This window comes from Periplaneta americana, chromosome 14 (genome assembly GCF_040183065.1).
Source record: "Periplaneta americana isolate PAMFEO1 chromosome 14, P.americana_PAMFEO1_priV1, whole genome shotgun sequence".
NCBI lineage: Eukaryota > Metazoa > Arthropoda > Insecta > Blattodea > Blattidae > Periplaneta > Periplaneta americana.
The window spans coordinates 83,285,008-83,310,853 of record NC_091130.1 but is presented as its reverse complement, the minus strand read 5'-3'; the positions used below and the strand labels follow the sequence as shown (position 1 = coordinate 83,310,853).

At 35.0% G+C, this 25,846-nt stretch overlaps 1 protein-coding gene across 1 annotated transcript in view; it reads right to left on the bottom strand.

Moving 5' to 3' along the window:
- Positions 1 to 18,340: 18,340 nt before the first annotated feature.
- The window catches only part of LOC138713518 (uncharacterized), a 141,808-nt gene continuing 134,302 nt past the window's right edge, over positions 18,341 to 25,846 (bottom strand). The window contains exon 3 of the mRNA XM_069845687.1: positions 18,341 to 22,033. Coding sequence (XP_069701788.1) covers positions 21,275 to 22,033 — 759 coding nt within the window. The 3' untranslated portion in view covers positions 18,341 to 21,274. The remainder of the gene's footprint in view (positions 22,034 to 25,846) is intronic.

Sequence of the window (25,846 nt, the reverse complement as noted above, 5' to 3'; positions counted from 1 at the left end):
AGTGAAGTTAGCTCTAGAAGGTAAATCTTTGAGAAATATCGGAAAGACTGTAGGAAGAACACATTCTACGATTCAAAAAAATTGTGGATAATTTCAAATATGAGGGTACTGTAGAAAATAAAGAAGGGAGAAAGCGAAAACTCATCCTTTCTGAGAGAGACGAACGAAATATTGTGCTGCAAGTGAGAAGACAGCCACGACAAAGCTGCAAAAGTAGCGTCCGATATCGGAAAGTCTGTTTCCAGCGAGACTATTCGTAGAACATTGCGAAAAGCAGGTTTGATTGAATGGACAAAGATGTACAAAGAAGCCCTATATACGCGAAGTAAACAAACGTAAGCGATTGAGATTTGCTAAACAGTATATAAACTGTCCTCCTGAATTCTGAGATTCGGTTATGATCACCAAGGAAATTAAGTTCAATCTCTTCGGGTCAGATGGACAGTTTTGTGTGTGGCGGAAACCCAATACAGCCCTAGATTAAAAACATGTTATACCCACTGTAAAATATGAAGGAGGATTCATAATGTTGTGGGGCTCTATGTCTGCTGCAGGCATGGGTAATCTGCAGTTTATTGATACCATCATGGACAAATATGCAGTTAACAATTCTAAAGAACAACGTGAAAGAAAGTGCAGTGAAACTAGGCTTGGGCCGTCCTATTATTTCCAGCAAGATAATGACACCAAGCACACCCCCACATTTTGCAGATGTGGTTGTTATATAACACTCCAAGACGATTCCAGACCCACCACAGTCGCCGGACTTAAACACCATTGCGAATCTGTAATGGGATTTGGAGAAAAAAATAGAGAAACCCAAAGTTACCAGCAAGTCAGAATTGAAACGAATTCACAAGAAGAGTGGCTACAGATGGATACTTCAGTGACCAGAAAATATACACAATCCATGCCCAGACAATTGGCTGCTGTGATAAAAGCGAAAGGAGGTTCCACCGGATATTGAACATGAAAATGTGCTGCAACAGGAAAAAGTGTACGCTGAATTTTGTGACTGCCTGAAGTGATACTTTTTGTTTCTTAATTTTGTTTATATTGTATAAAGCGTCATACACAAAGAAGATAATTATTCTATGTTCATAATACACACATGGATTTATATTTTTAGTTTATTATTAATGTAATTAAATTACATAAACATATCTGTATATATTTGTACTAATAAACGAGGTGTACGCTCAATTATGAGAGCCACTGTACGTTGTCGTAGGCCAAGTACCCTGAACAGCTGACGTGTTCGAGACGACGACGGTTGAAAAAGCGAGAAATGTAGACATAACACACACGATTTAAAAGACGTCTTGGGAAAAATAAAATACATTAAAGGTGATATCTTATAGTTGTATGAACACTTATATAAGTGTTCATACAACTGTAAGATATCACCTTTAATGTATTTCATCGAATCATGAACACTGTATTATCGACCCAAACATGTGTGTTTTATCATTAAATACGTCTTGGGAAATTTGATTTCTTGTATAAGTTTATTGGTTAAAAGACAGTGGGAGGCAACTATAATTTCTAATTGCATGAAGAAAATGCTTGCAGTACGACAAATGAAGTTTGTTTCAATAATGAAATTGATTTATTTAATGTAAAATAAGCTTTTGGTATTGCATGTGTTCACCGATAATTTCATTAAAATTCATTGAAACAGTTTACAAATATTATTTTCAATTTTGTTCGTTTAACGTGAAATGGCCTGTAGCGTTTTATATGTTTTAAAATCTTGTTTCTATAACGTGAAATAAGCATCATTATTGTTTTAGTTGTACAGAATATTCAATTGAAATGGAAGTGTAGTAATATTTCTTAATCTTTTCAATTTAATTTGAAATAATCGTATCTTATTGACTGTGTTCTCTGAATATTTAATAAAAATTGATTGTAGAGTTTATTTTCAATTTTTCAAGGTTTTGTTTAACGTGAAATCATCAGTGTTCATTCTCCGTTTTCTAACACAGTGTAACAAAAACATTAAATGGTATATCATCTGTATCTTTTCTTACGATTTAAAAACAATGTAATTGGCAATGATCTTCAACTTTCCTGTTTATAACAAGCAGGTGAAGGAGTTGTTCAGAGCAACAGAGACTTACGTACACTCCTTCCTGATTACGCAGCGTTGCATAATCACGTAATTCATATATTTTAAAATGCACATTTTTCTGGAAAAATAGTCAAAACACAGCAAAATGTTATTTGACTTTTTCGTTGCTTTTTATTAAAGGAACCATCCACTAGAATTAATGACATTACTTATGGTTTACCATATATACAAATAAAAGAAAATTTGAAAATTCAGATTGAGAAATATAAAGCATAATATATTTCTTCTTTAGTACTTCTACAGATTGATCGAATTGATTGTGGGTAGTAGTCGACTGTTTGTCGTTGTCATGGCAATAAGTGTTGTTTAAATGCTGTATCATGAAGTTTGGTGGTCTGTTGGTCAGCATACTGGCTTCCAGGGCTTCAAGGTCTGGAGTTCCCGGGTTCGATTCCCGGACTCCGCTCTTGGTGAATTTTCCTTGAAGAAAAAAATTACCTGGGTGTCTAGAGTCTGGAAATCTGTATGATTGGGAGCGTTACGGGTTAATATTAATTAGCCAATCATCAAAAATATAAAATACAATATATCAGGACTGTTGCTGGGCAGTAACCTGAACACACGTTTCAGCGTCACATTGTTGACAAGTAACTCCATCTGTTAACACAACCATAAAGCACTAATAGACGCTATAGATTTACTATAGCATTAATTCCTATTGTTTCTCGAGTGATGGAATCGATTGTGTGTAGTAGTCGGTTGTGTATTGTTGCCATGACATAAATCTTCTTTAAATTCTGCATAAGACTTTCTGACGCCCTACAAATGCCATGGCGTACTATTTTTAATTTAATCACGGTTGACGAAAAAGTAGCCACCTTTAATGGCATAGTACACCTGACACACCGACTCGCCCAATGGTTGAAAGACAGTATTCGTATCCTTATGACATCACGTAACGCTGCTTTCCGGAAGTACAAACACAACAAATCTGCCGAAAACTTTAACAATTATCAAAAAAACTTAGAAACAGAATCACACAAAGCATTAGGCCTAAACGCCGTCACACTCTGAGTCTCGTCGACTCGTCCATTCCCCCGCGGTGTCTTTGGCATGACTTAACGTGATATGGGAGTAGGGAAGAAAGCATCAGAAGCTAAGTTACAAACATACCACTTGATAAACTCGAATATTTTACCTCACTTCCCACTATACGAAAAAACAGTCAAAACTAAATACAATTAATACTCTCCTAGCTAATGCTCCTTCTTCTCGCGAAAAATGTTTCTTCTCGCACATTACTGATTTTTAAGTAAGGAGAACTCTTAAAAGTATTAAATCTAAAGCCCAAGCCACTGATACTATAGGCAAAGTCTTTATCAATAAGTTAATATTGATGTCGTGCTTCCCGTAATAACCTATATTTTCAATTCTTCAATTATCACGTATGTTTATCCGCAACTCTGGAAAACAGCTTTGGTATGTCCACTTCCTAACGTAAATTCACCTACTTCTGCCAAATGCAATAGGCCAACATCCATTCTTCTGTTTTATCTAAAGCCCTGGAACGTATCATTCATAAGTAGTCAGACTCTCCAATCGAATTTAATCTTATACAGCAGATCCTTCACAATCATGATTCAGAAATGGTTATTTCATTTCTACTGCTTTGTTGAATAATATTTCCCTATAATGGTACGTCTATCTTGTGATAACTTGAGCTACTTATAATCATAATTTTCCTTGCTGTGTGTATCTAATAAATATTGTGTTCATAGTATGCTTTGTAATTTACTATGTTATTATTATTATTATTATTATTATACTTTTTTTACTTTGTCTCATTTATTTTGACTTACTGTTCACATTTTATTATGCTTTTCTATATGTTATATATTATGTCTCATTTCTACTGACTTGTTGTTTATATTGTATTATGATTATCTACTTCAGTTTCTTTGTGCGTGTGCTGTATTTTGTAAATTTGTAGTTTATTCTGTATAGTAGTTTTACTCCTGATTGAGTGTTGAATAAGGTCGTACGACGTTAACTCTGCCAGGTTAAATAAATTATTATTATTATTATTATTATTATTATTATTATTATTATTATTATTATTATTATTATTATTATTATTATTATTATTATTATTATTATTATTATTATTAGAATGGAGTTTGGGCGTCGATTATAGCTAGTAGGGTTCACGTAACGCCGTCTCTTCAATGTTGCCAATCCAGATATCACCAAAGCAAGTAAAATGACACTGCTATGTACCTGTTCTAAAATAATGATGCTATTCATTTACTTATTCATTCATACTTACTTACTTACTTAAAAATGGCTTTTAAGGAACCCGAAGGTTCATTGCCGCCCTCACATAAGCCCGCCATCGGTCCCTATCCTGTGCAAGATTAATCCAGTCTCTATCATCATATCCCACCTCCCTCAAATCCATTTTAATATTATCCTCCCATCTACGTCTCGGCCTCCCTAAAGGTCCTTTTCCCTCCGCTCTCCCAAAGAACACTCTATATGCATTTCTTGATTCGCCCATACGTGCTACATGCCCTGCCCATCTCAAACGTCTGGATTTAATGTTCCTAATTATGTCAGGTGAAGAATACAATGCGTGCAGTTCTGCGTTGTGTAACTTTCTCCATTCTCCTGTAACTTCATCCCGCTTAGCCCCAAATATTTTCCTAAGCACCTTATTCTCAAACACCCTTAACCTATGTTCCTCTCTCAAAGTGAGAGTCCAAGTTTCACAACCATACAGAACAACCGGTAATATAACTGTTTTATAAATTCTAACTTTCAGATTTTTTGACAGCAGACTAGATGATAAAAACTTCTCAACCGAATAATAACACGCATTTCCCATATTTATTCTGCGTTTAATTTCCTCCCGAATTTTCCTCACGGAAATTTTACTTGAAGCAAGTAAAGCGATCGGTTTGGAAGTAAATCCCGAAAAGACTTATTCATTCATAGATTAATTAATTCATTCATTCGTTTATTTATTTATTTACCTATTTATATGAGGTTAAATGATGGAAAGATTTATATATTTATTGAATGAATGATTGATTAACGGATTGATTGATTAATTGATCGACATTAAAATGTTTTTAAACCTAACATGAAATTCATTGTTTTGAGACCTAACCTAAAAATGTAATTTGACCACAGTCAAAAATTAAATGGTATATCACTCCGAAAACCGAATACTACTTTAAAATACTGTATAATATGCTTTTAATTAATTAATTAATTATGTTCATATACTATCTATTCATATTAATATTATTAATTAGTAATTGCATCCAAATTCTAAATAACTCTTGCTAATAATTTTCGTTTCATGAACATACGCTGCTTCTTCGAAGGCAAATGATGCATTCAACATAACAGTTAGAAAGTAACTGCCAGTTGGAATCTTTGTCAGTACCAAAATTCGAAACAAAGCTGGCAAAAGAAAATTCAGCTTGAAAATTAGGAAATCCCTGTAATTCACTAGTACATGTAATAATAGGGGAAAAATTTGCTTTGTATGGCGGGCTGCATTTTATATGACGTAATCTTTGCCGACCACTGGTATAAAGTAAGAAGACCCGGGCTATATATTACAAATAGGTTTCGCAGTGCTGTCTGTTCTTTGTAGTTATCTTTAAAAGTGAAAAATATGCCTAAAAGTGAGTTGACATGTTTATTTTGAGCTTCGAATCGAATCTCGATCGTCTATTATTGCGTCATTCCTACCTTTGAATTGACTGAATTTTTCGCTTAGTCACAAACTTAAAGCTTGAAGCTATGTTATGTTTATGTTGAAATTAGCATTGTGAATATATTCTATAGCATAATTTGAGCGTATACTGAAGGGTCAACTGAAGAATAGCGAGTTCATTCAACCTTCTGCCCAGCAGCGACGCATCATTGCAAGCTGGGCGGGTCTAGCACGATGGAATCGCTTTAAAGAAAACATTCTATGTTCTCAGTGTAAATAAATTCTTCGTACAATTTGCTACAGAGTATGAGAAGTTTCTTATATCTGTTGTATAATGATTTAAAAATATTAATAACAATTTAAAATTTGTAAATGTTTATATTTCTCACATAGATACTTTTAATAGAATTAACTCAATTTGTGTAAGTGTATTGGTGCCAGTGGTAGTAGTAGTAGTAGTAGTTTATTTAACGACGCTTGCAACTACAGAGGTTATTCATAATCGATACTGAACGTAGAAGAGAATATTGTTCTGCACAGCAACTGGTTCCCAAATATACCAACAGGGTTACTGCCTTTTTTTGTTTGTTTAATACAGAGTCCCACATTGTGATAGTATCAATTGGGTGTGAAAAATGAAATATAGCCTAGTGGTGTCATATGAATAGTGATAACAACCGATTATACTAATGTATCATTATCAAAGAAGATTTAACTCGATATTAAAAGAATTAGCACAATAAAATATTAATTATCGAAACGGTTAAAATTTATAAGACACACATTTAAGGAAGGGGAAAAGATACTGGCCACCCTACCCCATTATGTCTTGATTTAGTTGCCTCATGAATGTCACTTATGAGGTTCAGACCTGTTTTCGGACAGTTGACTAAACAACAAAGAACATTTGAAGAATGGGATTCGGAATTCTCGTCACCGGAATCCTAGCTATTATACCACCTCGTCACTGCTTTTAGTCACCCGGTTTTCTGGTCACCATGACCTTTTTGTCACAAGCATTCTTTGTAATTTATATCTTTTTGTCACCGTTCCCTTGGTCACCTGTTTGGTACAAGTGAAAGTTGAATCATCGTACATACAATAAAAATTTATTTCAGTAGAGTGTATACAGTATTTTGTAATTTATGTTTCAAAATTTGCAGCTAGATTAAGCCCGATGGCTCTTAGATAGGCCAGCACGTCTCCTCTTCTTCCTTATAATGTGGGTATCGTTCAACAATAAGATAAATCCTTTTAACCAAATCCACGTACTATTTTTTTTTTTTTTTTTACTTCTTCTAGCCGCTCAATATCTTGATGTATCTTTTCTGTTTCACTCCGCAGTACCTGCAGAACAGAATTATGCGCAATTATGAGGGCCGTCCAGAAAGTAAGTTTGCCTAGTGCCGTTTACAGAGAGAAAACACAATTTCATGGAAATATTTATTGCAAAGATACAGAAATAATTGTTGAGATATTTTTCAACACATTCCCCAAAGGAACTGAAACATTTGTCACACCGTGGGATCAACAGAGAGATGCATACGGCTGTCACACACTGGTTCCGATCACAGGCGGCTGACTTCTACGACACAAGGATACAAAAGTTGTTCCCACGGTATGACAAGTATCTCAATTTCGGTGAAGAATATGTTGAAATATAGCTAAACAATTTCTGTATCTGTTCCAATAATTATTTTTGTAAAATTGTTTTCTTTCTGCAAACGGCCCCAGGGAAAGTTACTTTCTGGCCGGCTCTCGTAATTGCGCTATTAGTGGCCAAATTTGTATAAGCACTTGTTTTGACATTATTAACATAGTAGAAGAAAAAAAAATAACTTTTCTATCTGCCCCCATGAGAATGTTTGCTTCTCAGAGAACAACCTTCACACGTGATCCAGTTGATAGGCAGCCGAAAAATGGCCAATAAGGAGTTCTCTGTCAGTAAAGGATCCGGATCATTAGTCACGAATGATTCTTCTCACGAACGATTCTTCACACATTACATTTTCGTCACCGGAAGGTTTGTTACAGATTACACTTTTGTCACCGGACGATTTGTCACATTTTGATTTTTGTTCGTTTCTATTCCAGTTGGCTGTTATTATTTAAGGTAAAAATAACCAAGGTTTCCATGGTTACATGCCAAAAATTTTAATAGTATCACAATCTAGTATATACAGTCACGAAGCTCAATACGTAGTAAATATGCATCCATAGATAGTTGCGAACCATTAGGATCGCTAATATCATCTTATTACAGACAATGCGAAATAATACCGGCACAGTCTATTGTTCCTAGTACCCTCACAAGTCAACCTTCGTGACTGTATATACTAGATTGTGGTAATATTTGGTAATGAAGAGTGAAATTACATCCACTGTATAAAATTTTAGTATTATTTAGCAATGGAGAGTAAAATTAGATTCACTTCAACCAAACGTGCGGATATGAAATTAATATACAGAGGTTTCATGCACACGAAACCTAGAATGCAAGAAAGGTGCATCGTATGGCGTTGTGACCAACGTGAGTAATGTAAATCAACGCTGGTATATATTTTCGATAGGAAATTCATTGTTAAACAGCCTATTGAACATTTCCATGTCCCTGACTCGGGAAGAGTTCAAGTAGCAGTGTGTATGAATTTAATGAAAGCAGTTGCAAGTACAGTACATCGGCAAAGACTCCAGCTCAAATCATACAGTGACATCTTGGGAGGGTATCCTCTGAGGCGGCAATGAAACTTCCGAAAAAGAAATCAATTGAAAGGAAAATACAGCAAAGCAGGAGAGAAAATCTACACGCAAGAAAAAGAAAAAATGCTTTGATTTGGACGAAAGACTATTCAGAATCATGGAAATAATACGATTACAAAAAATGAATATAACTTATTGTGATATTTGAGGCCCGTTGGGCACAATATTGCATGTAATTTCTAAATGTGTGTGTATTCAAATTACAACAGCCTTTCACAGATAGTCTAATTTTTTTTATGAAATATTCCAAACGTTTACTGTGGCGAACAGTTGATATGTGACCAAAAATGGTGACGTAATTGATGTTGGGACGAATAGTCCACATGACGAATTATTGGGGACCAAACTTCACCGTTACGAAACATTTGTGACGAAACATCCTAGACCCGGCAGTAACGGGGTTCTTTCACTTACACGAGATGCAAACTTTATTTCCCTCCCTCAGAAAGCCATGATAAGAGTTTTATAGCCTTAAAAATCCATCGTTCCCGATCAGGAACCACGAACCTCGAGACAAATGACTAGTGTGATAAATGATAGATCCCCAAGTACGACAAAGACAGTAATTTTATGACCCTCAATGGTTGACAGTGAACTTTTAATTTCTTTTACGACCCTTATCTTAACAAAGTTTGAGAAACGCTGCTCTAGAACAAATTGAGGACCTTACATTCTAAATGTGCTAAGTGCCAAAAATAACTTTCTTAGATACTGACGAAGAACATACTGCGAAATGCATGTTGACATATCTACAACACTGTATTTTGGCGCACGAATGAGTCACTTACAGTTGAGCTACGACAAAGAGAACTTAGTATGATATTCTCATATGGATATTCCTCTCTTAAAATGAAATTTGAAACATTGGCACTTAGCAGATTTAGAATGTTAGATCTCCAAAAATGAAACACCTCATACAATCAGAAGTCTTATATTTCATCTTCACAAAATCATATTCCACTAAAATCAGTAACATGTGATTAAAACATTTTATATTATTACTAAAGAACACATTTCCTGCCATCCCGCAATTGAGCCACACACAACTACTACTACTACTACTACTACTACTACTACTACTACTACTACTACTACTACCACTACTACTACTACTACTACTACTACTACTACTACTACTACTACTACTACTACTACTACTGCTACTTACAACTACAATTACAACACAGACATAACAAACATTTAATGTAAAAAAAAGAGAGACAGGATGTGTTTATAGATATCCTATATCGTTATATGATTGAAACCAACATAGACTATAACAAGGAACCATCCAGGTCAAACCCTCTTTTAAAGTTTGTACATGATACTAGCGTAAAAAAAAAATGTTCTCACAAATTTATCTATGAATATAAACTTTAAGACATACAAAATAACTTTAAAATACACAGTAAAGTATGTTGTTTTACACTGTACTCGCGAACTATTTTGTGACAGTACTCGCGTGGGGGTCAAAGTGACCCCCAAGCAAAAATGTGAATTAAAATATAAAATTCATAGTTCCACGTAAACTTTCTAGCTCATATGGGTCATTACTTGCAAGAATATCCTTAAGTAATAATTTGCATGTATATACACCACGAAAGTAACACTGTAATACTTGTGGATTGATTTGTAACATTAGTAATCGCGAGGGGGTTAGAGGGACTCCCAATTAAAAACACGAATTAAAATATTAAATATCCTGGTTCTATGTAAATCATCTAGCTCATATGCATCATTACTTGCCATAATCTTTTAGAGTAAGAGATTTCACGAATAGAATCACAAAAATAATACTACTTGTGGAATAATATATGACATTAGTAGTCGCGTGGGGGTCAACAGAACCCCCAGCCTAGGAAATGTAAATTAACGCAATAAATGACAGTTATAAACTGGAAGTTATCATGTAATCGCATTACCGACACCCTTACAGGAAAGTACTGATAAGCTGGACAATGTAGGCAACAGCATAAATATAATACAAACCAACATATAACACTGGGGGTCAACATGACCCCCACGCGACTACTTAAATGTTATAAGAACTTTAAGACATACAAATTAACTTTAAAATACACAGTAAAGTATTTTGTTTTACTAGTACAATCATTAACGACAACAGGTGAGAAGTATCGCACATAAAATAAAGGCAGACTGGTCTAACATGTCACAATTTAAGTAGATAACTACTTACTATGAACCACGTCTTGTAAAGCATAAGCAATGTTTAAAAAAAAAAACCTCGCTTACAGTACACAACTCTATCTTTATTATAACATCATCAGTGTTTGCTTGACACCGGGAGTATAGCAGACATAAGCAGTGATCTTGCTCCCATGGAATTGTCACTTCTTTCTGTTTTATCTCATCTTTTCAAAGCGCATACAAGATTGATGTGTCAGTCATTCATAAGAAATGGCAACGTCATATTACTTAGAAGACATAATACAACCGCAGTCAATTATATGGCTTTCTTGCACTTTCTTGGTGGTTGTGATGATTTCGTTATTTTAAGTACATCCTCTGTTATTAATATCTAACAGGGGTGTAGGCAGAGGACTGGACTGAAGCTTCCCTCCCAATTTAAAAAAAAATATATATATTTTTTAAAATATATGTAAGATTTTAACCATGAAGAAACTATCCACCATTGGTGTTGTGAGGGCGACACGGAAGGAAAAACCTTGTTTGAATATTTCTATCGATAATGACACATGTTTAGAATAATGTTTTAAATTTACCTATGTTTTTTTTTCAAAGAAATTATGTAGCTACCGTTCTCATCACAATAAGTAGCCTACATTTATTTAGAGGCGGCATCTGTTCATTCATTTTGCAACGACGGAGAATGCATTTCGCTTTATAACAACTTTTGGGGAGAATAAATTGATTTTAAATTTCATAGTTGTTTAGTCAACTGTCCGAAGACAAGTGGAACCTCATAAGTATTAAGCATTTATTATTATTGTCTTTTAATATGATGCATGTAAATTCTAGTCAAATTTTCCAAGTGATGTTCCCAAAACTTGACCCACTCCAACTTAAATTCCTGGTTACACCACTGATATCTCGACTTGTCGATTATTGACCACGTCTTTTTTAACATGGCATAAACTATATTGTCGAACACTTGTAAGGAATTCCCCCCCCCCATCCTCTCTGTCAATACAAATCTAATATGATGTACGGTTGAAGACATGTCTATACAGCCTAGAAGATGAGGAAATGTGAATATCATGAATATCAACGTTAAGCACGTGTATTTAGTAAAATGGCTATAGGAGCACAAACTTTGGCCTAACTTTTAGCTTCTTTTTGTATGCTGGAGTTCTTAATGGTAGCTAATGTTTTGTATTTTATTTGCAGTTTTACTAGGCTTATCTTCTCTTGCTCAAATTTTCAAAAGAGGTTCCGACCTGAAGAAACCTTTGTGAGATTTTGTCACACGCTTGCGGAAGTATTTTAGTAACAGATCCACAAAGTAATGTTATTGCCTTCTTTGCAATGTTAATATCCAGTCATTACCAGAATTTCCAGTCAGAGTTCTCAAGCGCATTCCGTTGTGGGCAAGAATTCATTTCTGGAAGTTGCTTTGGAAGAAGGCATTCTTCAGTAATAACTGACCGAAATAATGTATGAATAACATACTGTAGCACAATGTGCGTGATTACAAACTACAGGATTTAAAATTACATAACTACCAACTCATTATTCAAAATTAGAAAAGAGTCCGTTACACTGTGATGGTTGATTAGTTCTTTACAGTTTACTTTATGTATTTACACATGAATAGGATTTAAGATATCTTCGAATTTATGTTAATATGAAGGCGTAATTCCCTACAATTCAATGTTAATGCAAAAGTTGTGTTATTTAAAATATCGCGGGTGCATACTTATAATAAAAGCTTGTGTACAAAGATCTGATTGAGGATTCATAGGAAATACCCAGACAAGGAGATTGCTAACCTAACATCTGCCGATCGTAGGAAGTAAACACTTGACTCATGCTCTATTCAAGAACACGTACTGTAATGAAGTAGTTTACTTAAGACAAATCGGAAACACTGAAATTTTGGCTTCTCAAGTTGTTCATGAATTCTCTAAATGGCTATTTTAGTGAAAATGTTTGATTTTTAAGTTTCAGTATTTTCAAGTTAAGGAAGGTAGGAATTTTCTCGAGGAAGGTCCCTCATATGGAGCAGGCCATTTTTAATAATTGTACATACTTGTAGCAAAGCTCACAATACAACCAAAAGTTTGTTTTATGATTTATCAGTTACTGATTTTTATGCATTTTTGGCACTTTCAAAAACGAATAGTATCCATTAAACAATAACTTACATAAATGTGTTACATATCAAATTAAAGCTACATAAATACTGTAATCTCTGTTCTGATGCAATATATAAACTACCAACAAATCAATTATTCTGTATAAGAATTCTGTTCATTAAATTTTCAGTTGCTGCAAGAGAAAAAAAGTACCCTTTTAAATTAAAAATGTTTGATACACAACTTCTTGAGGCTCCAAATATACACCACACACATGGGAATGGTATGCAGTAAAGAAAACTAGTTAAAATATAATTTAGTAGAAAATTATAATTTAAAAAATGTAAAAGTTTATTACGAGGCCTACATATTTTTATGCTAGTACGCAAAATTATTTTAAAAATCCCCACTGAGCTAATGATTCAGTAAATGTTTGTCAAGATTGCTAAATGATTAAAAGATTTTGAAGCGAAAGGGTTATTAATACCTTTTTAAAATGAACTTCATTTTTCCACGAAGAACCATCCACTAACGAGTCGTGCAGATGAATCGTGTGGGAGCTATTATGAGAAGTAAAAATGTCAAAAGTTGGGATTTCGTTCCTCTCAATTTTATAGGCCGATTTATTGTTACACAGAAGACCGCCCAGTGGCGGCTCGTAAAGTTTAGTCATGGAGTTATTTATTGGGATTTAGAAAGGGCGCATCAGGAACTCTGGCTATTTGCGCCCTTATCTAAAATTCTTCAGAAAAAAAAGAACAAACAATAAGAGAGGCTGACTGCTAACACAAGACTAAAATTAGTCACGGAGGTGGTTAGTTAAAAAAAATTAGAGTGTTAAATAAAAACATTTACATGTAGTCACTTTTTGTTTAAAGTTAGTGCTATTGTTCTACAGAACACCATTTAGTGACAGCTAGTTGAGTTTAGTCATGGAGGGACCAAGTCATGAAAAATAAGAGCTTAGAATTTTAGTATAGTAAATAATGCATCCTACTGAGAGCTGGTTCAACGTTCTTATTTTACTTATAAAAAGGAAGAGAAAACGAAATAAGCGTTTTAAAAATATTATATCCACAATGAGGACAGCGACAGCGTCCCAAGTCCTTCATTCAGCCGCTGCTTTCATGACAGATCAAATTTTTACCGATGCTAATGGTTTGTAAAATACGTTTTGAAACATCCTTTATATGTATGAACAGCAAATACTCAATGAATTAAAAAATGAACAAGTTTAAGTGAAATAAGTCATTAGCGAAAATAGCCATTATACAAAAAGAGGCACCATTCAGAAGGAGGATGTGTAGCAGGCGGATGTGCCGTGGGCGATGAGACGAATTGGTCTTTGTGACGATGTTTGGTTAGTCATGCCAGGCCCGAGAGGGCACGTCCGATCAGTTCTGCTGGGCTGGTTTCTACGAAATGAATAGTGTGGTCTATAAAGACGTATAAAACATTTTCACGCAGAATCTTCCGATGCAGGAACCAAGTCTGTAGCACTGCAGTACTCCTTGTGATGTAAGAATTCTTCATACACCGAACGCAAATAAAATTAATTTCACATTAAAGTATTTCATAATGTTCTATGTTCAAATATGAGATAATAGGAAAAAAGGGCTTTGTGCTCTTTAAAGAGAAGGAAACGCAATTGAAGTGTTGCCAAGTGATGGCTTTATGGTAGAGAAGAGTGGATCCGTAACAAGAAAGGCTAAAATAGAGGTGACGTATCTTACATCAGTAAAAGGATGCACTAAGTTAAACAGATTTCACAATGAAGTAAATATTATTAAGATATTTGAGTAGTATATACAATCACAGACAAAGATGGGAAACATCCTTCAAGAATAAATGAATTAAGATTGCTGAATCTTTCCTTTCAGTAAGGAGGAGATTGATGGGATGCATGAACACACCAATGTCTAATGTAAAAGTGTTGGTAACATGAATTTTCACTTTCTTTAGTTAACGGTTCGAATAATCGAGGGATTTTGAATTTCCATACAAATGTGTGAATAAAACAAAGAAAAACTATTTAAAACTCAATTTACTGCTAATGTAACACATAGCGATACCCACTTACTTTCTGTAAAATGGACATAATAGTTACAGTCTATAAAGAATAAAATAATAGACTTCATATCGTTGGTGTTCGTGCAAAATGTCATATGTCAAAAAATTCAATTCAATTAAAAAAAATGTTTCCCCTCTAGACATGCATTATTTTGGTGCTCACATATAATTGCAAAATATCACAAGATGTGTTTTTATGATAGTTTCAAAATAATTGATCTGATATTTGATATTCAGTTTTTTTCCCTTTCCTGAAAAATTGGTAATTTTAACATATGATATTTTGTACGAACACCAACGATATGAAATATTTCATTGCCATGCATGTTTTGTCGATCTGAGACATTCTGTTTATTACTATTTTCTCTCATCTCATATTTAAGTTTACTTTGTACAGTATGTAATCTGTATCTAAATAAGGTTCATTTCCATACACATCAATTTATGTAGAAACATTGAATGTTAGTGATATTGACTGTATGGAACTATCTCCAAATAAATTTATTTGTACAATTTAAAAACTTTGTTCAGATGTTGGTAACAAATACAGTAGGTACAAATTACAAAATCTCGCGGCTTCAAACCTAGAAGGTGTTAGATCTACATATAAAGCGATAAGAATCCGAGGTATGGAATTAAAGCCATGTTGCATACATACATGAAGCAAAATTTTACCAGCCATTTATTACTTTCCTCAGAATTTCATTCCACCTTTAATTAGTGGCAAGGAAAGCAAGTGACAACTTTTAAGATTTTCATGTTTCCTAGACATAGAGACAAGTGACTTGTGACAAGGAACAAGTGACAAGCAAATTAGGAGTGAATTTACTAGTCTGGCCGCTGTTCTGTTTCTTGAAGAAATGTTTAGTTGTCAAATTTGATTATAACTTTTAAGTCATTTTGAAAAGTCCAAGATGTAAAGTCAAACTTAAGTTCTACATACTGTGGGCCTATACTTTGATAGCAATGAAGAAGAAATAGTATCCAAGAAACTACAGTATGAAAAGCTCTACAAAGAAAAGAATATACAGGAAAAGAGTTGTTTATTCTATATGGAAAATAGACATGAATTTAATTATAAGCAAAATGACAGAATAATATACAACACATATTATATGGATATTGCGTTAGTTGTTTTCTTTGCATTCCGTCGAGGTTTAAGAAACACCAGTGAGAGATGTCGCAGTTAAAGAAATATCAATGTAAGATACAAAGATCTCGTTAAAATTAAATGACCCGTTTGGTGATGAGCCCTTTGTGCTAATTGAAAGAAGCTTCGTGAAACCGGAAAACAGAGTTCTTACAATTTAAGGGCTATGGTTTATTGCCCTTTCAAATCCATCGACCTCGGCTATATCTAGATCCAGAAACAGATGTAATTCTCCCTCCTACCAACAAGGGAGCGGGTCAGAAGCAGTGAGTGTATTTAGGTCAGTGGATTTTCAAGATTCACGTAAAATTCCTTTGCCATTTCATATCTACTGATTAAAGTAAAGTTCTGGAAAGCATTTATTATAAATGAAGCTAAGTAATTCAATTTTTTAATACTGATGAAGAGGAAGTGTTTGTCTACGTTTGCAATTCAAGACCTGCTTAATTATTTTAATCCTTCGAAAAATTCAAACTCAATTTTTGCTGTGCTGTGTTTGTATGAAATGTAGACCTAATACTGCAAAACAGATGGGAGTTCCATTACCAGACATGTACAAAAGCACAACATTTGTCATAGAATCTTCATTTTATACTTTTCAGATCTCCCACACCGCTAATTATGGAACGAATGTTAAGAAACAATGATGCCATTGCCTGAAAAGAGCAATGGTGTAGTACAGTGGTCGGAATTTCGCGACTCGCGAGTCAAACTCTTAATACACAAGCAGGGCGGAGATGTAGGGCATGATCTCCCTCCCCTTAGCATCACTTGCTCATTCAACGTTAAGTTTGGATATCCTCCCCCTCCTACCTTCTTATTTACTGTATATTTCGGGTTGCATTTTATATGACGTAACCTTTGCCGACCACTGGTATAGTGAACGCACATTGAGATTCATTTTACTATCTATTAGCAGTGTTTCATTTATCAGAATTCACTAGCCACTAAATTCAAATGCAATAGAGTAAAGTTGCCTAATGCCGTGGTACCCCTAATCCCGTGATAGTTTTTTTGAACTGAGTACCACTCAAATCTTTGTAGTTCGATCATAGCGTCAGACATCTTTCTCGAAAGAGTGCATCTTTCACCTTCTGTTGAGACATCGGTGAACTTCCAAACAAGATACCCAATCTCGTGATATTCAGTGAAAAAACGTATCACGGAATTAGGGGTATCACGGCATTAGGCAACTTTACCCTACAGCCATAATGAAACCAGTAATGGCGCCGCCAGTGAGACAGGGAGTCTAGTATCCATTCAAAGTTAAGCTATGCCCACCCCTCTTGTATTCCCACCTTGCTTGAGAATTTGGTACTATAAACTTCATTATTATTCATAATTTCAAACTCTTGTTATATTTAGTTCACATAATTTAGCTCAATAATTAACCCTTAAATTCGCAAAGTATCCTATAGGATACAACAGGTTAATAGGCTATATGCTATAATTCCAATAGAATAATAGAAAAAAAATTGGTAGGAAAATTAAAATTTAGTAAGTAAGGTAATAACTGCCTCCCATTGGAGGTAGCCCAGAAGGACTCAGTATACTCTCCTACATGAATTTTTCAATATTAAATGTTTACATAAATTTTGTAGAAAGAAAATTAAAATAAACATATATGAATAGAAAGTGAATAAAAAAATTAAACAGAGTGAATATGATGACTCAGAATTTGGCAAGAGCGTTTCAAAACTGAAGTTATGATGTCAGCAGTAAGTGTCTGTGGTAGTTCAAAAGTCTTCCTGAAGCTCTCAAAGAACTTGGGAATCACACCACGAGCTCCAATAAGGAGACCAATCACCTCAATGTCTTCAAGCTGGTATTTTGCCTTGAAGTAATCAACTGTTGACAGATAAATGTTGATCTTTTCTTGATTGACATCCTACGGCTGGCTACTCCCCGTTCCAATCCTTATGGTAGGATCAATTATATATCCTTTCTTGGTAGTCTGGGAATACGCTATGATGTCAATATGTCTAGAGGAGCCATTAGTAGCAAGGCAAAAAACTTCCTCTTCTACTGTCCAAGACTTTTTTCTTAAAGCAGTCGCAATTAAGGATCGAACATGATGGTGTCTGGCATTTCGGAGGAGTAAACCTCTGTTACACTGACCTTGGACGTGGGCAAGGGTTTCAGTCTCCGGGCAGCCATGTCTGCACCGGGATCCGTCCAAAGAGCGACCAGGTACTCCTCAAACTGCTGCTAAATTGGCATTCATTTTGAGGCAAGTTACCCATTCAGATGTAGATAGTCCAGACTTATTAAAAATCCAGGCGTTGGCTTTAGGTACTTGGCTGTACAATTCTACACCTCTGCCTCTTCCAGGCATTACTTTCCATGATTCGAATTCTGCATTTCTTAATTCCTCTCTTAATTTCCTAGTCACAGATTTACGAAGTTCAACTGGACAAGGGAGACTTAGATGTTGACAGGAAGAATTAAGTTCAGTCATCAAAGGTCGCATACTATTTACATAAGGATTTTCATTTAATATTAAAGTGATGCAGATGTTGCAGTGTTGCAAGAACGCTTCCCATGATGCTCTGACTAGTCCCAAACCTCTGTAGTTTTTGCTTGCATATAACATACTAGTAGGTGTATCAGATGGCAACATAAGCATTTGTTTAACAGAACTACGGATTAACTTATCAATATCTTCTAAGTATGTTCCTGGTAACTGATGGATAGGAGCCATTTGTAATGGGTAGATCAATTTAGGCCATATATACTGGTTAACAATGTTGAGCTTTTGATCTGGACGGATCATGGAGGTGGATACTAAATTTTCCAAATCATTTTTCAGACTTAACATAAATGCCTCCCGATCAAATGTTATTTCCTCATTGAATGATACACCCAAATATCTTATAGTTTCATCTTGTTTGATCCCTCTTATGGAGCAATATTCATAAAGAATCAGATCCTCTTCACGTAACTTTCCTTTTACAATATTAATGGAAGTTGATTTATTTGGATTAATGTGTAATCCAATGCCTTCTAAAAGCTCCTTCACCATTAATTGTAGGTCCTGAGCAGCTGACATATCTTTCCCTATGACTACTAAATCATCAGCAAAGGCAGCCATTGTTAGATTTCTAAATTCTCAGAAACCTCAAAACCAAATTTATCACTGACTTGTCTCTCCGTAAGTTCTTTTAGAATAAAATCTATTGACATATTAAAAATTAATGGGGATAAAGGTGATCCTTGGAAAACTCCTTTCTGCAATACAATTGGATCAGATATCTGATTGGAACTGTGAATCCGAGTAAAGTTCCCCACTACTAAAGCTTGAACTAATTCTCGTAAAGATACTGGAATAGGTAGGGATTTCAGACAATTAGTTACGTGTTCAAATCCAATAGAATCAAAGGCCTGTCGCACATCCAACATAACTATTGAGACATCCTTCTTCTCCTTCTTAGCTTTCTTGAGGCACCCATTAACTAATGAAGTATTAATAAATGTTCCTGGTTGCGATACAAATCCCCTTTGGTTTTCATTTAAGTTAACAAATTGCCGCAGTGTAGAATCAAGAACTCTTTCAATCAATCTTCGAATTACTGAACAAATAGAGATTGGCCTCCAGTTATTGGAATCATTCTTCTTCCCCTTGCCCTTGTAAATTAATATAGTTTTTGCTTCACGCATTTTATCTGGAACAATTTTCCATTTGAGCATTATGTCCGATATAAGAGATATTATTGGAGAGCATTCAGTTAATTTCAAAGTCCGAATTAGAACCTTATCGGGTCCAGGAGCTGAATCAGTCCTCATCTTGTTCAGACACTTTTGAATAACTTCTATAGAAATTTTAAACTCCTGTTGTAACTCTTCATTAGGTAGACTAGAATTAAATGTGACATAATTTTCAAGTGTACAATTATTTGGAATTCCCCATTTGTTCTCCATAGCATTTTTTAAATCTTGTATTGGTATCTGACAGCGTTCGTAATTATCGGTATTGTTATTATTCAATATTGATCGAACACACCGTTTGCGTTCATTAAAATATTGATATTTCAAAAGTTCATATTTATATTTTTCGTTTCTTTTTTTCCTGTCTCTTTTTGACTGTTTTTGAGGATTACTGCTATCATGATAGCGCCTATCATTAGTGGTAAAAATTTTTTTGTTTTGTTTTCTCATTTCATAAAAACGGACAGAAGGATGCTTAGGACCCGGTAGTTTATGATTCATTTCTGTAAGGGCTTCCGCAAAATCATTATAAATTGTATTGAACTCACCAGGACATGGATCCTTCTATAATATTGTACAACATATAAAATATGGACATTACGATAGTTGTTTTCATTACAGTCCGACACGGTTTAATAAACTAGTGTGAGGAATGAAGTTTTGCCAAAGGTATTTGGTTTTGACAATTTAAGGGTTAACTTAAAATCTTCTCTAATCTCTTGCATAAACTATCATTATTCATGTTAGATTCATTAGATGTATTCTAAATTCTGTATTTATTTATTTAAAAAATTATTTATTTATTTAATCTGACAGGATTAAGACCATAAGGCCTTCTCATTTGTTTAATTTTCTTTTGCGACCGAGTCATACGTATATTTCGTTCGGTATAAGAATGCACTTTTCTTCGGAGGGCGCCAGCAGTTTGTTTCCATGGCGATCAAATGCCGTCATAAAGAGCAGTGAATTAGTTCCTAAAACGTCCGTAGGCACAAATATAAATGAATACTATCAATCAGCACTAATATTTGATATAACATTCGCCTTGTAATACATGTAACTCAGAAAATAGCGTGATCCGAGGCTGCTGATAGGACATGGGTTTGAATCCAGCTCCATGGAGAATTCTCAGACCTATCTCGTCAAGTACCACCCAGCAACCACCGATTCTATCGACGCGAGATAGCTTTGCAATTAATTAAAAAAGTTAAAAATCTAATAAGATAATTTGAATAAAGTGGTGCAGAAGGAAAGAGGGTTGCCCATTTTGAATAAGTTCTGTCAATTCAAAAAAATAAAAAGATAGTTTGGCGTCGGCACTGTAACTGGTATTGAAAACAGTCAATAGCATCTTACGAAGATGTAAGAGTCAGTTCTGATGCAGTAACAATCAACTATTTCAATAGTAAAAGCTACGAGGAACAACTTCTGTACGACAGTCTCTTCTCAACTAGCAATAAATTGTTTCCTTAGTTCACGAAAACACCGGACGCCTTAGAAATCACGCGTCATCATTTCTTGGCGGGCGTCTCGATGTAAAGAGGCATGATTTGGTAATTCTTAACCGATTCTCTCAGATAAGGAGGGACTTGGGCGTCGTGCACAGCCGAAACGGGGATCGCACCGAAGAGAGCGGCCTTCTGGGAGACAGAAGCTGGCTGCAACGGCAGTTGCCCCTTCTTCGGCTCCCCGTTCTTGCCTTCCTCCACAGTCCTAACCTGCACGAACATGGGCACGGGATACCTGAAGCTGTAAAAGAACCCACTCGGCACTTGGCTGCCGGCGCTCACGCTCTGAACTTCTGTAGCCAAATCTCCCGACTTGACCTGCAGAGTCTTGGCGGCCCTCAGACTGTTGCCGTCCGTCTCTGGTGTGATGTCAGGGTTGTCCACGATGACTGCCTCCCTGTTGGCGTCATGGACGTGTGTGGGGTCGAAGAGGTTCTGCGGGAACATCTGGAGGTTGGGGTACCGGGTGAGTTCCTTGCCGTCGTCCTCCACCGTGCTGATGTCGTCGCTCTCGACAACCACGCCTTCTTGTTCTTGGTCGTGCTGTACCGGGATCTGAACCTGGGGCTTCTGGTTGCCTGCGTCCGTGTCCTCTGTTGAGGCGACCGCGGCTGCAAGAGCCTGCTGGAACAGCTGGAAGTGTTGCTGCTTCGCTGCCATGACTTCAGGGGTGTCCTGTACTGGCTGAGGGATGTCGGAGTACACTCCGGGCAGGTTGTTGCCTGCAGCGTGGAAACCAGTGCCGTCGTCCCAGTATTGAACCTACAGACACAGGTAAAATAATGGTAAAGTAAGAGAGGAGGTCATAAATAGGGGACTGAGACTTCAGTTACAAGCATCATGTAATTTTAATAGCTGTCTTTACAAAGTTTAGAATCCTACAATGTATTATTCTGAAACAATGGACCAGCTCTCATATTATTAGATTATTGGAAGATTTTTATTCCAACGAAACATGGTTACATTTCATTTTCAGTCGCACGTCAGTTCTTTTGGTGGAATATGTCCATATGTCCATAAAAAAATTGACAGTGGAACCACAGTTCCAAATAATTTGACACAGGTACAAATACGTCTAGATCAATCTTCAATACATGTTCTACATGGGACCTCGATATAATATATTTTTCGTACTGAGTAGTGCTAGTAATTGTTAAGGTAGGCTCTTTTGTAACTGAAAGTAAATATAGTAACCATTTTAAATTTCTTTATTTTCTGATCATTTTACACATACTGTAGGCTTCAATAACATAGGCCTTTCAGTTTTTGAACTATCACAAGTTTAAGTAGCTTTATAATTTTCGTTCCCAGATTCCGTTAACCGGTTTCGCCACCAGGGTTTCTGTAGTGACCCTTCGACACGGAGTCTTCCATTTCGACCAAGAGGAAAAGGCAATGAGCTAGAAATTTGGACCAAATTTTGTTTCTGGATCTGTACAGCGCTCTGGGTAGTGCCAAGAGGAAATACGGCAACCATTAAATAAGAGCCTTCCGTTCTATAACTTCGTCTGCTTTTCGAGTGCTGCATACGGAGATAATAGCCAGTAAAAAAATAAAAAAAAAAAAATGCCTCCTGTGTGTGCTACATATAATTGCAATAGTATAAGAAAAAAAGAGAAAGTATGTATCATATTTCAGCTAAATTGTATGAAGTTAAGTGCATAGCTTTGCTCGTTAACAGCATTTCGTTGCATGCGTAAATTTGTAACAAAGCCCAGCAGTATGTAAATATTTTTCTTTTCTTGCAGGTTCCCTTTGAAGAATAAGGAACTGATGAAACAGTAGGTAATAAATATGAAACGAGACAAATGGTATCCTACTGAGCATACATTTTTGTGTTCACAACACTTCGAAGATAAATATACAGAGTGATTCACGAGGATTTACCGTCGCTTACAGAGCTTATTTCCGAACATTTGTCCTAATCGCAATATTTCTTTAGTTTTACGGGTAAAAAAAATGTTACAAAAACAGAATGAACTATTCAGAAGTGTCATTTCTTTAATTGGCTAGTGTTCCGAAGTTAAAATTGTGTTGTTAATTGCTTTGTACAGATTTTATTTCTCAATTTTTAATTAAAAATTACATCATTCTTACGCACTTACCACAAAAATTGTTACAGATCATATGACTTTAGGAACTTAATTCTTTACTGTTTAATTATGCATTCTAATGTAAGTATTTTTAGCTTCAGAATACTAGCTAATTAAATAAATGATACTCCTGAATAGTTCATTGTTTGTCTGTAATATTTTTTACCCTTAAAACTCAAGAATAAAAATATTTTACAAACAATTTCAAATTAGTGTGTTCCTGAAAATATTGAGTTAGAACAAATGTTTATATGACATTTTTTGCTCAGAATGTCTTCAGAAATAAGCTTCGTACGGGAAGGTAAATCCTCGTGATTCATCCTGTATAGTGAACAACTACGATTGAAGACGTTTGCTACCCAGCGTAGTACCTACAATTTTTTTTTTCATTTCCTACTCATCTTCATTAAAAGCAATATACTAGACTTTCGCCTTATATGCTTTCGAGTGTTTTCTTAATGAACAAAATTGTGTAACATTCTTCATTTCTGCTCTTAGTGCCTTTACTCCTTAGAGAAGAAGGCAATGAGATATAGAATATAAAAAGTAGGCCTATTCCGGAGATAAACGATAAACCAAATTAATGGTTCACAAGTACTGGACTATAATTCCATTTTGGCTGGAGAGACAGGGAAGAACATAATTGAATAAAAAAGAATGTAACATCAGGTTCTTGAAATATGTTACGTACGTGGAAAAAGTAATTTTAAAGCATTTATTTATAACAGATGATTACGTTCGATGGCGGAATAAACTTGAATCCTTGTTTGGTCGAATGGTTGTTATGGTAAATATAGGGTTAATGAAATTGCCCCTGAAATTATTTTCATTTCTACTGAAACATTAATTACAGTTTTGTTGGTTACATTCTTATTCCGGGAATGTCTTCAATTATACACTATTGAAAAAAAAAAAAAAAGCTAAAAGCGTGTTGTTGTGGTATGTCATGTTTTACTCAATTTTCAAGCTTAGAGATAAAGATTGTTTACTACAGTTAGGTTCTACTTCCATTCTATAACAGCTTATGGTATAATAAATAGTTTTACAACTCTAATTGAACCATAGAAAAAAGAAAGAAGTGTTGGGAGTACCTAGAAATATCGTTTCCAGTTCGACCATGTATAAGCCTATAACACTATGCAGACATAAAATACATTTGAATCGGTCATTTCAAAAAGGTCATGAGTCAAGAAACTGAAATTTTACAGGAGAAAGAAAAAACTACCTACAACATAAACTACCTAATTTTTAATTCTCATACGACTATCAATGATTAAAGCGTTATCGAGGAAAATATTGCATTATATATTTTTCATTTAAAATTTTTTGTTTGGCATAAAACACATTTTCAAAATCAATGACTCATGACCTTTTTGCAATGAACGTTCACATTTTACCAATTAAAAAAATATATTTTTAGCAACTAATGTTTTAATTACATAAATTGTTTAATGCAACAATATACAATGAATGAGAACACTTATGCGTACTGTACTATTTTCATATTATACAGAGTGATTCATAAGCATTTACCGTCCTTTACGGAGGTTATTTCTGAAGAAATTTTGAACAAAAAATATAATATAATCATAGTTCCTGTTCCCAATATTTTCAGAGTTACACTAATTTAAAGTTGTTTGTAAAATACGTTTTTCCTTTAGTTTGAAGGTAAAAGAATAATACAAATAGAGAATGAACCATTTAGAAGTAGCAGTTCTTTAATTGGCAAGTTTTATGAAGCTAAAAATATGCTGTAAAGTCCTTAGTTGCTTCGTACAGACATCTTTTTCAATTTTTAAGTAAACTATTACATTATTCTAACGCACTTATCACAACAGTTATTACAAATCACACCATTTCCACGGACTTAATTATTTGCAGTTCAATTTTGCATCCTAATTTACAGTCTTGGAGAGTTTACAACACATTTTAAAAAATGTCGCCGTCCCCTTGCGTACACTTGGCCGCACGCTTGTGAACGGTACTCGTCGCTCTACTTAACTGCATACGGCTATCTTTGATTTCCATAGCGCTCGCGCTGGCTGCTGACTGCACGCTGACCAAGATCACGCGTTCACAGCAATGCGTTCCAATAAAGAAACGTAACTCTGTAAATATTGAGAATAGGACCCTGTTTATATGATATTTTTTTGCTTAGAATGTCTTCGGAAATAAGCTACGTAAAGGACGGTAAATCCTATTGAATCACCCTGTATAGCTGTATTTTATTTAGAACAAGAATGAACTGTAATGAAAATCTACATACTTTGGATAGAAGATAGATTGAGAAAGTAGTTTTTTTGTTTGTTTGTTTTTAGTCCTCGTGATTAGTTTCAACTTATTTTCCTCCTTGTCTTCGCCTTTCCTAAAGATCGTAAAACTCTGTATACTCAACTGCAATAGGCCTATATGTACTTCTTCACCTTAAGAATGTTCCCATTTTTTTTTTCATTGATAGGTATCTGTTTTGAAGGATAAGCCA